At 37.9% G+C, this 14,161-nt stretch overlaps 1 protein-coding gene across 3 annotated transcripts in view; it reads right to left on the bottom strand.

Moving 5' to 3' along the window:
• The window catches only part of PCSK5 (proprotein convertase subtilisin/kexin type 5), a 461,778-nt gene that overhangs the window by 174,854 nt on the left and 272,763 nt on the right, over positions 1-14,161 (bottom strand). For all 3 annotated transcript variants that reach the window (XM_037743744.1, XM_017543248.2, XM_037743743.1), the window contains exons 13-14: positions 8,103-8,239; positions 3,192-3,335 (exon numbers count right to left, since the gene is read on the bottom strand). In XM_037743744.1, the coding sequence (XP_037599672.1) occupies positions 3,192-3,335; positions 8,103-8,239 (281 nt within the window). The remainder of the gene's footprint in view (positions 1-3,191; positions 3,336-8,102; positions 8,240-14,161) is intronic.

The raw sequence follows: 14,161 nt of genomic DNA, 5'->3' as shown, positions 1-14,161 counted from the left end.
TGTCTCTGCTGCCTATGGACTGAAGTTCAGCCAGCTGTGATCTCATAGTCCCTGGGATCCAATGAAGCGGTACAGGTATCTGGTTATGATAACGCCATCTGTGCCTCTAATCTGGCAGACTTCTAAATGAAGGTGAAAAATCACAGCTCCAAAGGAAAGGAGTCATGGGTGGCCCTAAATTTTCACCAGATGACTTCTAGAATAAAAAAAAATTCCAAACATTTATTGCTGATATTTGCCAAAAATGCCCTGCATGGCAGGTTTGCATGCTATGCTGATTCTTTTATCATCGTAAACTGTCCCAGATGCAGTTTAGCATTGTAGGTTGCAGGCTAATCATGAAATCATTGTCTTGGTTCTCTCATAAGTGCCAATGTTGATGTTTTAGAGATCTAATCAGAAACACTACAAGATGTATAACTTCTGAATCTCAACATTCCAAAATTTGAATGGGAAACATTACCAAAATATGAATAAAGAGTAACAGCTTACTATTACACTCTGTTTTTTGGATATACTTTCTCCTATCAGAGAGAGAAGACAAAATGGTTTGCTAGTTAAAATATAAATAGTAATGCTATAGGCTCACAGCAAAATATCAAACAATCTAGCTCTGATTAGCTCAACTGGTCTCCATTTCAAGTGTGTTTATTGATTCTAGGATGCTATCTGTTTAGAATAAAAGTAACTACATGTATATTCACCCTGTTTGGCCTGGGCACAGTGGCTCATGCCTGTAATCCCAGCACCTTGGGAGGCTGAGGCGGGTGGATCACTTGAGGTCAGGAGTTTGAGATTAGCCTGGCCAACATGGCAAAACCCCATCTCTACTAAAAATACAAAAATTAGCAGGACGTGGTGATGCACACCTGTAATCTCAGCTACTCAGGAGGCTGAGGCATGAGAACTGCTTGAACCCAGGAGGTGGAGGTTGCAGTGAGCTGACATGGTGCCACTGCACTCCAGCCTGGGTGACAGAGCAAGACTCCGTCTCAAAAAAAGAAAAACAACTTTGTTCAGGTGGTTAATGAAGTACTTTTTAGTATTTAGAGGAAAATCTCAACTGAAATAAAAAATAATTCTCATCTAACGATACATTAAACTTGTATTTGTAAATAGGTTTTTTTTTGGAGACAGAGTCTTGCTCTGTTGCCCAGGCTGGAGTGAAGTGGTGCTATCCTGGCTCACTACGACTTCCACCTCCTGGGTTCAAGTGATTCTTGTGCCTCAGCCTCTGCAGTAGCTGGGATTGCAGGTGCATGCCACCATGCCCAGCTAATTCTTTTTTGGTATTTTTAGTAGAGATGAGGTTTCATCATGTTGCCTAGGCTGGTCTCAAACTCCTGAGCTCAGACTATCCACCCACCTCAGCTTCCCAAAGTGCTGGGATTACGGGCTTGAGCCATGAGCCACTGTACCTGGCCTATAAGTAGTTCTTCATTAGAAGCAGCTTTGTCCATTATGTGTTATATGCCATACCTCAGAGGGACTGAATGCTCCTAGGAGTGTTAGCCAGTACAACAAGACAGTAATTAGAAATAATGATGAGAAGGACTATAAAACCAATTTGCAGATGATAAGGCTGTAGTACCTAAACCATCTGAGAAAACCCTATAAATTAATGACAGAGTTAAGCAAAGTGGCCATATATCAAATAAATACAACCAATGGATTTCCTATGCACCAGCATATACTAGCTAGAAATCATGGAATATTTTCCACTATAAGAGCAACAAGACCCAAAATACTTAGGTGTAACACTAACAAGAAGAAAACTACATACAATTAAAATATTTCAGTAAAATGGGACATGATCTATGTTTTAAATGGAAAGATTGTATGTTGTAAAAACAATTCTTCCCAAGAGATTGCATATAAATTCAAATTACATTGCAATGAGACTTTTAAAAGGAGACTTAAAAATCATGCTAAAATTCATCTGGAAGGATAATAGGGCAATAATTGCTATGGAAATGGGAAGCAGATGTTCTACAAATATAAAAATACATCATGAAATGAAAATAAAACAGTGTGGGTGGTATTGGTTGGAGAATTATTAGATTGATGAATCAGAAAAGGTGGAACCAGAAAAAATGTTGGGCTAAGAACTTACTATATTGTTATAAAGGAAGCATCCTAAACTACTAAAAAAAGAAGGGATAGTTACTCAGTCAATGATCTTAGTCTGTTTGGAAAATAAAGACAGAGCTTCAGCTGACACTATATGTCATAAACCAAAATGAGTTCCAGATGAATTAATGGCCAAATGTAAAAAATAAGAAATTACCAAACAAATATGCAGCAGACATTAAAGGATAAAACTTCAGCAAAAAAACATAGTGTTACATCTGAGACCATAAACCCCAGCCTCTGCAAGTTTTTTTTTTCTGTCGAAACAACACAAAGCAAAACAAAACTTACATTCTCAGTGATAAGTGAGAATGTTTTCAGCAAATATGAAACAATGTGAGAGACAATAACATACAGAGTGTTCACAAGTAGATAAGAGGATTACTGCACCTTGAATAGAAAAATGGGTAAAAGACAGTTGTATTTAATTCAGAGAACTGCAGAGGAAAAATGTTTAGACTGACAAGCAATCAAAGCTATAATTTTTAAAAACATTCACCTCTTTGTTTTTTACTTTCCTTTTTTCTTTAGATTTTTTTCTGTTGGCAGAAATGAGTGTGACAAACAGTCACATAGCTGGTCACAGTGTAGACTGGTACATCTTGTCTGGATAGCAAGTGACAAAATGTTTCCAAGCCCTAAAACTGATTATCCTCTTTGATGCAATAAGTCTCAAAACAGAACTCTATTCTAAAGAAATAATGAAGATATAGACAAAGATTGATAAATAATGATGTTTATCCAAACCGTGTTTAAAATAGTGTAATACTCCGTAAGCGAGCTAAGTGTCCCAGATTATGGATTAACTATATTAGAGTATAAATAATCACAGTATGGGCTATTAGCTTTGTAATATGGATATTTGAATATATGAGTGCACTGATATATACAAGTATTTAAGGGGATAAAAATAAGATGGAAGAAAATATGTCATAACGTGGTATATTATTCTGTTCTATTTTGTTCTATTCTCCCATTCCATTCCATTCCATTCTCGCATATGGTGGAATGACGCATGAGCTTTCTCTCTTTAGGCTGTGTCCCGCTGGAAGCTAGCTCACCTGCATAATCCTCTGTGCCATAGTCATCTGTGGGGTCTTCAACTCGGCTATAGCGGAAGCGTTCCACTTTAGGAAACTCATTGGTTGGCGAATATGGCTGCACGGAGGTGCCATAGAGGACCAAAGACCATTCTTTCAATTTACCTTGAGAAATAAAAAAAAAAATCACAGCATGACCAAATCTTTACTCTAGCTTTGTAATATCTTTAAGTCCTTCTCACTCAAGAAAAAGCAACAGAACCAGGGGAAGCAGATAGATATGAATCCCCACATCAAACACAGAGCTTGAAATGCCTATTTCTCTCCATTTGCAAAATTAACTATTTAACAATTCATGTACCACATATTGAATGAGCACCTACTATACAGGAGGGGCCTTGATTTAATCAGCATTTATAGGAAGACTGAGGAACAAACACACTTCAGATTGCTAGATCAAGGACTGAATTTCAAATTACCAATATTTAAGAGAATCCCAGGATTTAATAAGAAGACTTTGCTTTTCTAGGTATAAAAGTCTTATTTGAGCTTTAAAAAATTTTTGGCATTATCTGACTTGTTAATAAGGAGACAGAACAACACTTTGTTCTCCCTAATTCCTGATATCAGTCATTCAATAATAAGAATACATCGCTACACTAGTTTATAGACCTGTGCTGTCTAATATGATGGCTATTACACATTTGATTATTTAATGTTAACTAAAATTAAGAAAAATTTTGAGATTCAGCTTCTCCATGACACTGACCATATTTCCAGTGCTCAATAGATTTATGTGGCCTGTGGCCACCCTACTGGAGGGCATTTCCACCATTGCAGAATGTTCTATCGGACAATGTGCAAAATATATTTTTTTTTATCTTGTTCTGTTTCCCAGGCTGGAGTGCAATGGTGGAATCTTGGCTCACTGCAACCTCTGCCTCCCAGGTTCAAGAGATTCTCCTGTTTCAGCCTCCCAAGTAGCTGGGATTATAGGTGCCCACCACCACACTTGGCTAATTTTTGTATTTTTTAGTAGGGACAAGGTTTCACCATGTTGGTCAGGCTGGTCTCGAACTCCTGACCTCAGGTGATCCACCTGCCTCAGCCTCTCAAAGTGCTGGGATCATAGGCGTGAGCCACCGTGCCTGGCCCAAAACAGCATTTTCTGGTCAAGAACGCCTGGATACCTGAGGCCCGTGTTTCACCTTCTATGAATTTGGATCACTCACAAGGAGCATTTTGTTTTACTTTAGTTCTTGTTAACTTATTTCTTAGCTTCATAAAATTTGTGTTCAATGCAAAAAGTTAAAAAAAAGGAAACATGCCTCTAGTTCATTAAAGTTAGTAAAACTGACCTCAAAAGCAATCAACTTTAAGCAGAACATAGGCATATGCTGGTAGGAAGGCAGGATGCTCCTCAGAACCCCTCTCAAATTGGCTTAATGCACAGAATCCAGGCAGGGTCAGAGGCTAGGGTCTGGGGCCAGCCCAGAGAGCAATGGATTTCAGCTATCAGTTTCCTTCATCTATTATCACCTACCATCACCATCAAATCGATGTTTGATGTTTTTAAGTGCTTACTATATGCTAAGCACTGGCCCACTTAAGTGGTTCATGAGTTTTATTCCATTCAATGTTCAAAACAACTCTAAGGTAGGTACTAAACATTCCCAATATATAGAAGAGGAAACAGAGGCACAGAGTTTGGTAACTTCCTCAAAGGCAGTAAGAGGACAGAATGATATTAAAACATATACCGAGTCCAAATCCTGTGTTTTTAAACCATATGTAATATTGTCTCCTATTCATTTCTACGAGTTTAGGAGCCGGACCTTTAAAAATGAACACATTCTGTGATGCATGTATGTTTTTCTGACTTTCACATTGGACCAGCACAATTGGTTTATGTATGGTTTGCCCTCTGCCAGCTTTTCTTTGGACTCATTTGTTAATGACCATGCTTTTCACAATCAGGGTGTTATTCAGGCCCAGCATTCTAAGTAGCATGCATTAGGCAGTGGCAAGAAGCGAATGACTGCTGGAAACTGATGACCTATCTGATTGCCTTTAGGTAGCAGTGCAAAAGAGAGCCCATTTTCCTTATGGCATCTCTCAAGTGTACAAATGAAGCATATAATACAAGGACAATATAGGTCATCCCAATCATCAGTTACCTTAAAACTTAGTTCATTTTATTTAAGATCATTTTGGATGTAAAAGTTTACCCTCTAAATGCTTTGAAGACCGCTGTCTCAAAATTGATTATTTCCCTTTGTGCCATTTCTGAAGGACATCATAAGCCCACTAGGGATATCATTCCTGTGTAATTCATCTCTTTATATTTCACTTGTTATGTAATTTTATTTCCTTAGAACCTCTACTATGATTTACATCAAATAATTGCCATATTTGGGCCATGATTTTTTTCTTCTCTACCCCCTTTTCTGTTTGCTAAATTCTATAGATGATTTTGCATTTATTATTGAAACATGTTATGCAATAGCTGTGTAAATACAGCAGGAGAAAAATCTATCCTACATTCTAACACATAAAAGCAATCTGCATCTATAGATTTATGTGCCAAAAGCCAAAACAATGCCCCAAACACTCTTTATATGTATTGTAATAATAAATTGGAATAAAACAATAAACAAATATAAATTCAGTTTGGAGCCAGGAACTTCTATATTTGGGGATGATTCTACCATTTAATTGGGCTAGAAAATTCTGCAGATCCAATTGAATTTCTACTTGCTTACTGATGTAACCCATTATTGATCAGAGAGGAGGAAACCTATCATAGGACTGTACGCCACAGAAACAATGATATAGACACACATGTTCGTGCATGCACAGACACACCCATAAACAAGACACTCAAAGTTCCTTACTATAGGTGTAACTAATCCTGAAATGGAAGGTTGGTTGAAGGAAAGATACACAAAGGCCCTATGTTTCTATTAAAGTCTCTAGGCCAGTAATAGCATTAGGGTATCTCTCTTCTGGCATAAAAAGAACATCTCAATACCTCTAAAATGACTGGAGGTGACCAAGGTTAAATGTGAACATTTAAATAGTATAAAGAGATGCCAATATTACAAAATAGATAACTATAGATGATTTGAGTTACTGTAGAGTTTTAAACACACATAATCATAGTAAGCGTATAGACTCAACTTCTTGAGGGCAGAGGGATTTGTATTCATGGCCTCTGATCCTTAGATGCGATGCATGGTTAACCAGTAGCCCTTAGGAGGAGCCTAGTCTCATCATGGAGAGTAGAATTGCTGGTGTCTGGTGGTAATCATGAACAGAGTCACTTTTAGTAAGTTTTATAACTGTTTAAAATGCTCAATAATGTACTCTTTATGTCTGCACCTTCCTTAGTACACAACTGCCTCCTTTTGACAGTGTTTATTTCTCTGGAGTCTCTTGCCCCATAAGAGTCCAGCAGTGATGCATGCTAACAGGTCACAGCCCAGTCACCAGGCTTCCGTTTCACCTACGTGCCATAAATCTGTGCATCCTCATGGAAGGGGCAATAAGCATGCACTGCAAAGAGGAAGAAAGGAGAGAGGAAGGTCCTGGGAACTATGTAGATGACTAAGAGGTGAAAGGGTCTAGAAACTCTGTTCTATAATCTGAATGTTCTCTCTATCAGTCCTGTCTATTGACAAATATTTGCTTTCTTGATAAAACCTTGGTAACCACTATATCCAGGCTGAATCCTGGAGGTGAGCTAGGCACAGATACTCTTTAACCATTTATTCTGATTCATTGTGACCTGGCCACCATTCTGGCTTTTACCTCGCTGATTACAGGACCAGTGTGGCAACAAAGATGAACCTCATCACAGAATGAGGGAAAAGAGAGAGCCAAAATGTACAGTCAACAATGGACCTCTCAGAATGAGTAACTTTCTCAAAGTGGTAGGCAACAGTCTGGCAAATGTGTCCTTTATCCCTGTGTTCTGCTGTGTGCCTCCTTTGTCCTGTGCAGCTATCTGCATCTGAATGGTATACATTCCTACAATTACAGAATGTGTAGGTTACTTCATTCTGTAATCTGGAGAGGGCTAGAACTGGATGCCAGTCCTAAAACTTCCCCCAAGCCTGGTTCTTCTAAAGAGGACTGGATAGAGCATTGAGAAGGAGGACTTTATCTGACGGCTGAAGATGTGCTCATGGAAGGATGGGAAGCTAGTTAATTATCAAACAGATCATTCACTGCTGAGCCACACACTCTGTAGGGCTCTGTAATAGGCGACACAGTCTCTCACCGTTGCCTTGTACTTTCCCTTATTTTATATTATAAACAAGCTTCACACATTAGCATGAAGCGGGGAAGAAGTTGTGTGCAGAAAGACTCTGAGCCTACCTGAAAAGATCTTTGTTAACATCATAATTTCTGTTTTACATCTCAAGAAGGGTTTCTTTTTCCTTGGCTCTTGGGCTCATGCAGGGCGGAATACCATCATCATTTTCTTTGGTGGTATCCAGATTAGCTGGCATAGGCCGAGCTCAATGTCTTGCCTACATTGAAAAGTAAATTTAGGGAAAACTAAAAAGAAATAGAGAACTAAAGAAGCCTGTCTCTTCTTGTGAAATTATGCAACTGAACTCATTGCTACAAAGAAAGTCTGGAAAGCTGATTAGAAATGTGGATCATGTATTCTGAAACATCAATCAAAACCTGTCATGTTTTATTCTATAATATATGTATTCTTTATTTCCTATCCTTAAATTGTTACCTCTTGAATGGTAATCTTGAGAACTGAAATATGTGCAGGTAATTCAAAGCACACATGAAATGAAATCACATGAAAAAAGATGATGCTAATGTGGGTGAGTGTGACACACTCTTTGGCCAAAACATACTCCATCATTTTCTTCTACACAGTAGACCAATGTACAGAAAGGGAGTTCTCACCTGGAGTCTTAAAGTTCCTTAGCTGAGAGGGAGTATCATACACTTCAAGGACCCAGTCACCAGCAGCTCGTTCTCCCCAGCAATGAATGGTCATGAACTCCCAGTTTTTAAATCCTTCCATGGAATGATCAAATAACCTGAAAGGGAACCATAAAACATCGTTACGTAGAGTATTTCAAATCCAGTGAGGGTCTAGTTAAGACTGCGATCAACACTTTTTTTTTGGTATTCATTAGCAAGTGCAGCTGGGTGCTGGAGCTGCATCCTGGAGGTCACTAATTTGCAGATATATATATATATATCACCGTTTTGCCACAGAGAAACAAAACTGGGGCTGGCTATGTAACAGCAAATCTGGAAGGGAAATCCCACTGGGGATCCAGAAAACCAGGTTACGACTTTACCTACAAGATTAACAGTAGAGTATTGAAGATATGGAGCAACTGTAGCTCTCTTACACTGCTGATGGGAGTGCAAAATGATACCAGGCTCCGGAAAACAGTTTGACTGTTCTTATAAAGTGACACACACACTCACCATAAGACTCAACAATCCCCCTCCTACCCATTTAAACTTCATGATAAATGAAGTCATATGCGCACATGAAAAACTTCATATGAATGTTCATAATCCCCCCAAACTGTAAACAACTCCAGTGTCTATCAACTGGTGAATGTGTAAACAAATCATGGTACAGTTGGCCCACTGTATCTGTAAATTCTGCATCTGTGAATTCAATCACAGATTGAAAAATGCATGGCTGTATATTCATACAACTACCCAGTAATAATTACTAATACATACCATGACATGCATGAGTTTCAAAAATATTATGGTAAGTGAAGAAGCCAGACACAAAAGACTACATACTGCATGATTCAATTTATATAATATTCTGGAAAGGGCAAAATTATAAGTAAAGAAACAGATCAGTGGTTGCCAGGGGCTGGGGAAGAGAGGGGAAAAGAGGCATGGAGAATTTCTGAGGGTGATGGAATTGTTTTATATGTTGAAAGTAATGATGTGTGGCTATACAGCAAAACAGATTTGTCAAAACTCACTGAATTATTTACATTAAAAAACTGAATTATATTGTAGGTAAATTATACTTCAGTAAAAAGACTGCCCACTAATGTTATCCAGCTCAGGGAGTTATGCCTGAAATCCCAGCCTAGATCCTGCTCTTTCAGCCCTTCCAATGATTTCCAAAGCTTCTAATTTGCAGTCTCTTTCTGCCTGAAATAGAATTATTCTGTTTCCTGCAATGGAATCCTGAAATATATAAAATACAAAGGGAAAGAAAACAAACAGAATTCCTTTCAAGAATAAAGAGACATTAATAATATATAATATTAGTATACTAAGAAATAAGTGGGTACAGTGGTTCATGCCTGTAATCCCAGCACTTTGGGAGGCTGAGGTGGGCAGATCACCTGAGGTGAGGAGTTCCAGACCACCCTGCATTGTGAAACCCATCTCTACTAAAAATACAAAAATTAGCCAGGCATGGTGGCGTACTTGTAGTCCCAGCTAGTCGAGAGACTGAGGCAGAAGAATCTCTTGAACCCAGGAGGCAGAGGTTGCAGTGAGCTGAGATTGTACCACTGCGCTTCAGCTTAGGCGACAGAGTAAAACTCTGTCTAAAAAAAAAAAAAAAAAAGAAACATATTACTTATACAGGTATATAACATAGACTTCACTACGCAAATAAATATCTAAAAGATATAGAAGACATTTTCTGTAAAGATGAAACCTACATAGTAGAGAATGAAAGATGGGGCAAGTACTTTTTTATAGTACATAAAAAATTATGTACATCTATTATTTCACTGAAAAAAAATAAAAAAGGGTAAAAAATTGCAAGTGAGAGAGGCAGAGAGGAAAAATATCTATTAAAATTTTCTTAGGAGCAATTGTGTCCAGTAACTGGGATATTTCTCTACTTCAATGGGGACAAATGGTAATAAAGGCTATGGTAAGCGAAGTTTGACAGCTATTCAGAACACACAATCAACTCTCTTTGCTTTAATCTCAGTTTACTAGGCAAATTGGTGGTTATAATTTGGCCTTCTCTGTACATCTTCCCATTGAGAGAAAATGTGTGCTTCTAAACATAAAAATAACTAGTTCAATCTTCTTATAACAATATAGTAGAACTCTTATTTTTAAAAAACATATTCTATCAGTGTGTCTGAGGCTCTTTCTAAAATGCCAGCAGGATTCTAAAGCTTAAGGGTTCAGAAACACAATTTTGGACCGTGATAGGTAAATGGCTAACACTTTGCAGTTCCCTAGAGAAAAGCAGTAACAGGAAAATCACCTGCTGTATGTTCCTGAACCCTTGAAAGATAAAAGAATGAAAATTATTGGGCAGCATTCTTGGGTGTCCCATGGTCAAAAAATTTGGGAAAGGCTGAATTAAAGATGAATAGAAACTTTTAATGGAGGACATCTCAGATCTTTAGAATATGCAATGTGTTTTGTTAATTTCCATAACGGGATTAATTGGAAGGTGGTGATTTTCAAACTCTACCTGGACATAAAGCATATTCTCTCTCTCTCTTTTTAGAACATCTCTATATAATTTATGGATATTCCCTCTCAAAATAGAGGAGTGTGACACTTCAGTGAGGAACCAGGTTGGATCTGGCAACTCTGCCTCATAATGACAAGGATGAAGATGGTAACTTTTTAGATGAATAGTTTCCCACCTGAATTGGACCTCAATAGAGTAAGGAAGGTACACTTTATGGAGATCCTACAATCCACTGAGCAACCGCAATAGGCTCATTTCACAAGTTTATGGCTTAAGACTGGACTTGGACAAGAAGAAATGGCTGTGTCATTGTACACTTAACTTGAATCCATTGAGTCCTTCACTGAAAACCCATGACATGTGTATGTCAGGCAAAAAGGCAACAGCGATAGGGCAAGAGAGGCTTTGTCAAACTGCCCTTTCTAACAGAGAGATGTTGTATAGGGAATATGTTGATACAGAAATGACTAGAGGCAGAAAAGCAGTTTAGAACCACTTCCCCCCTTTACCCCCACAGCTCCGGCTTAAGCTCTAATTCATGGGGGCCATGGTGCGATCTGAGGGCACTGAAGCAATAACTTGTCACATAATACCTCTTCAAGAGTGCCGAACTTAAAAGCAGTTCCCAAACAGTTTAGATAGAACATTTGGCTCACTGCCTCACATCCAAAAACTACAAAGGAGACTTGAAGCTGCCATCACATGAGGGGCAGTCTTGTTTCCACAACCTCAGCCAACTTTTAATCACTCATGGGTCAATGATTTGACGGCTGGATTAGCAGACCCTACGTTTCTTCCCTTCCACCCTTTCCTGTCCACCTTTGAAAGTCATTCCATTACTACCAATCACTTTCAAATCACATGGGGAACAAAAATTAAATATAAACTGAGTGCCGAGAAGAAATATCCACAAATCAGAATTCAAATAAGTGTTTCAAAGCCCAAACACAAATGGGCTTCGTCCATGCGGCTAAGCAGTTTTCTACCCCCTGGTCTCTTCACATTATTCAGAGTTGGAATGTTCATTAATTTCATGTGAATATAAAAGTTGAGGAGAGGAATGAAAATGCAGCCAAACACCACCATCACACTTTGTTGAAAGAGTTGATAGGGAAAAAACCAGGCACGATGGTGGTTGTGTCAACTAACTGGGCTTCACATTTCTAGTTTCATTCCGTCCTTTATAAATACACATCGTTGTGTATTTTGACTTCGATTCAATACTTCACCTACTTCCTACTTTCTACCAGAGTAACATTAAAGAAACTGCATCTCTGCATATAACAAAAGGTAATATAACTTGTAGATTTGCTTTGCATTGCAAAGAACATACTTGCTTAAGAAAATCGAGTGTCAAACCATGGACACCTGCTAAGGAGATTCTAATTGTGGGATCTTCTTTGATCAACTAAAAAGTTTAATGCCCAGTGTGAATGTCTGTGCTGTGCCAACAGGGAAGAAATTAGACACATGCCAACATTATTAGTGTGGGTAAAATGTCAATAAAGCAGAGCTAGTGTGCTGAAAGCCTAAGTAGATTAACTCCATGCCTTTATCCACTTCTCTTGCAGCGAAATTCTGTCCTGTCAAAGTTGGCTTCATAATCATTGCTCGATGAAATGATATATGCATGTGGTGGCAAAAATTATGCATCCAGTTATTAAAATGGTGCCCCACAGCCCTATCCCTGTGAGTGGTTTTCAAATAAATTACTCTGGATGAAGCCTGGTAAAAAGACTGCCATCAAGTGTAGTATATCCTTTTGAGGAATTAACTCAGGAAATAACTCATATAATTACCGTAAGCTTTATTCTCCCTTCCTCCTAAAGAGTCTAGCCAATGTATCAAGGCTACAGCATTCTTCTATGATGTTACGGCAACTCAATAACAAGATGTTTTATAAATCCTGACAGCTATGTGTTATCATATAATTATTTCTAAAATTGTAAATGGATCTTAATTTCAGAATCATCTACTACTATTCAAACGGTATTTATGTTCACTACAGAACTAGACATTAGACCAATATTCCTGTAAGCTTTCTCTTTTCTATTTTTATTTTTTTAAAGTGGTTCATTACAATTTAAGGTAGAGCTGGAAGAACTCACTTGGCTCTCCTGTAGTTGAGCTTTTGTTTTTTTTTTTTCAAATGTTTGGCTTTTGTAAGTTTTAAATAATTTCTTCTGATACAGGGTATTTAAAACATACTATTTGCTTTCTCTCTTTCCTAAATTGCTTCTTTAAGAAAGATCAAGGAGAAAGGAACTGGTTCTAGAGGTCTGTAATACCTAAAATAAGTTTTTTTTTTTTTTTTTTTTTTGGTAAAAAAAACTTCCAATATGCAAACTATTATCAACTCATTCACCAACCCCAAAATGCATTCCTTCTTGTGGGTACATAAGTACTTAATCTGCTTGAAGATTTAAATCATTTTAGAGTAGATGGCTTTTCCTGAAGTATCTGTTTTGTATTATAAACCCCTTTGTCATTTCCTTGCACAGCATCCAGCAGCATACTGCTCCCAAGTCTTTTGATGCCACAAAAGTAATAAGAATGTGTATGAAAAAGCTGGATGATCTTTTAAATCCTTGCTATTTAAAGTGTGGTCTGTGGACAAGCAGCTTCAGTATCACCTGGGAGCTTATTAGAAAGGCACATCCTTGGACCTCACCCCAGACTGATAGAGTTAGACTTTTAAGAGAGGGGCCCAGCCATCTGCATTTGATAGCGTCGTGTACCAAGTGCTTTGAGAAGCACTGTGTAAATAAGAGTTACCACTTATTAAGTGCTTACTATGCTAGGCACTGTGCTAAGAATGTAACTGTACATGATCTTAATATGTGTACCCACCAACCCTGTGAGGTATATACTATTACATCTATTTTATAAGTGAGGAAATTCGATTTTCTAAATTCAAACACAGATACTGGTGAAGTCAAGACAAACCCAGCTCTGTCTAACTCCAAAGGCTGTACCTTCTTTTGAATGAAGGGAGAAGGTTCACGTGGTTGGGTGTTACTGGAATGTAAAACATTCACTGCAAAAGTTTAATTTTTACTGCAAGCCACAGATGCATTTATATACCACGATGCCTTACAAATGTCAATAGTCTGTCATTGAACATTTGGGTAGGGAAGTGACAGAAATGACTAAAGCATAAACACTACATTTAAAACATATTTAATTATAGGACCCTATAGGTTTTGCAGATTAGAAAGTATACCTTCTCTCTATTTAAGGCCATAATTAGAAGCACAGATATTCATCTGTAATCAAATTTAGAAAGGGAGGCAAAGTTTCAGCTTTTGGTCAGAGGCCAAAATTTAGAACGGAGAGCCAGTACATCTAAGCTAAATCTAAAACTCAATGAGGGAGATTTGGAGGAGGTGGAAAGACAGCTTTTCATAATTCTAACAAGTGCAGTTGAAGAAAGAATCTGCTGGGATAAGCTTGTGTTTGAAAAATTTTGACACAGACAGACTTTGAATGTGGCATAGTATATAGGCTTATATCTGAAGTTGCT

This window comes from Cebus imitator, unplaced genomic scaffold (genome assembly GCF_001604975.1).
Source record: "Cebus imitator isolate Cc_AM_T3 unplaced genomic scaffold, Cebus_imitator-1.0 Scaffold150, whole genome shotgun sequence".
NCBI classification, from domain to species: domain Eukaryota; kingdom Metazoa; phylum Chordata; class Mammalia; order Primates; family Cebidae; genus Cebus; species Cebus imitator.
Note: the sequence above shows the minus strand (reverse complement) of the source record. Positions and strands in the feature narration are given on the sequence as shown.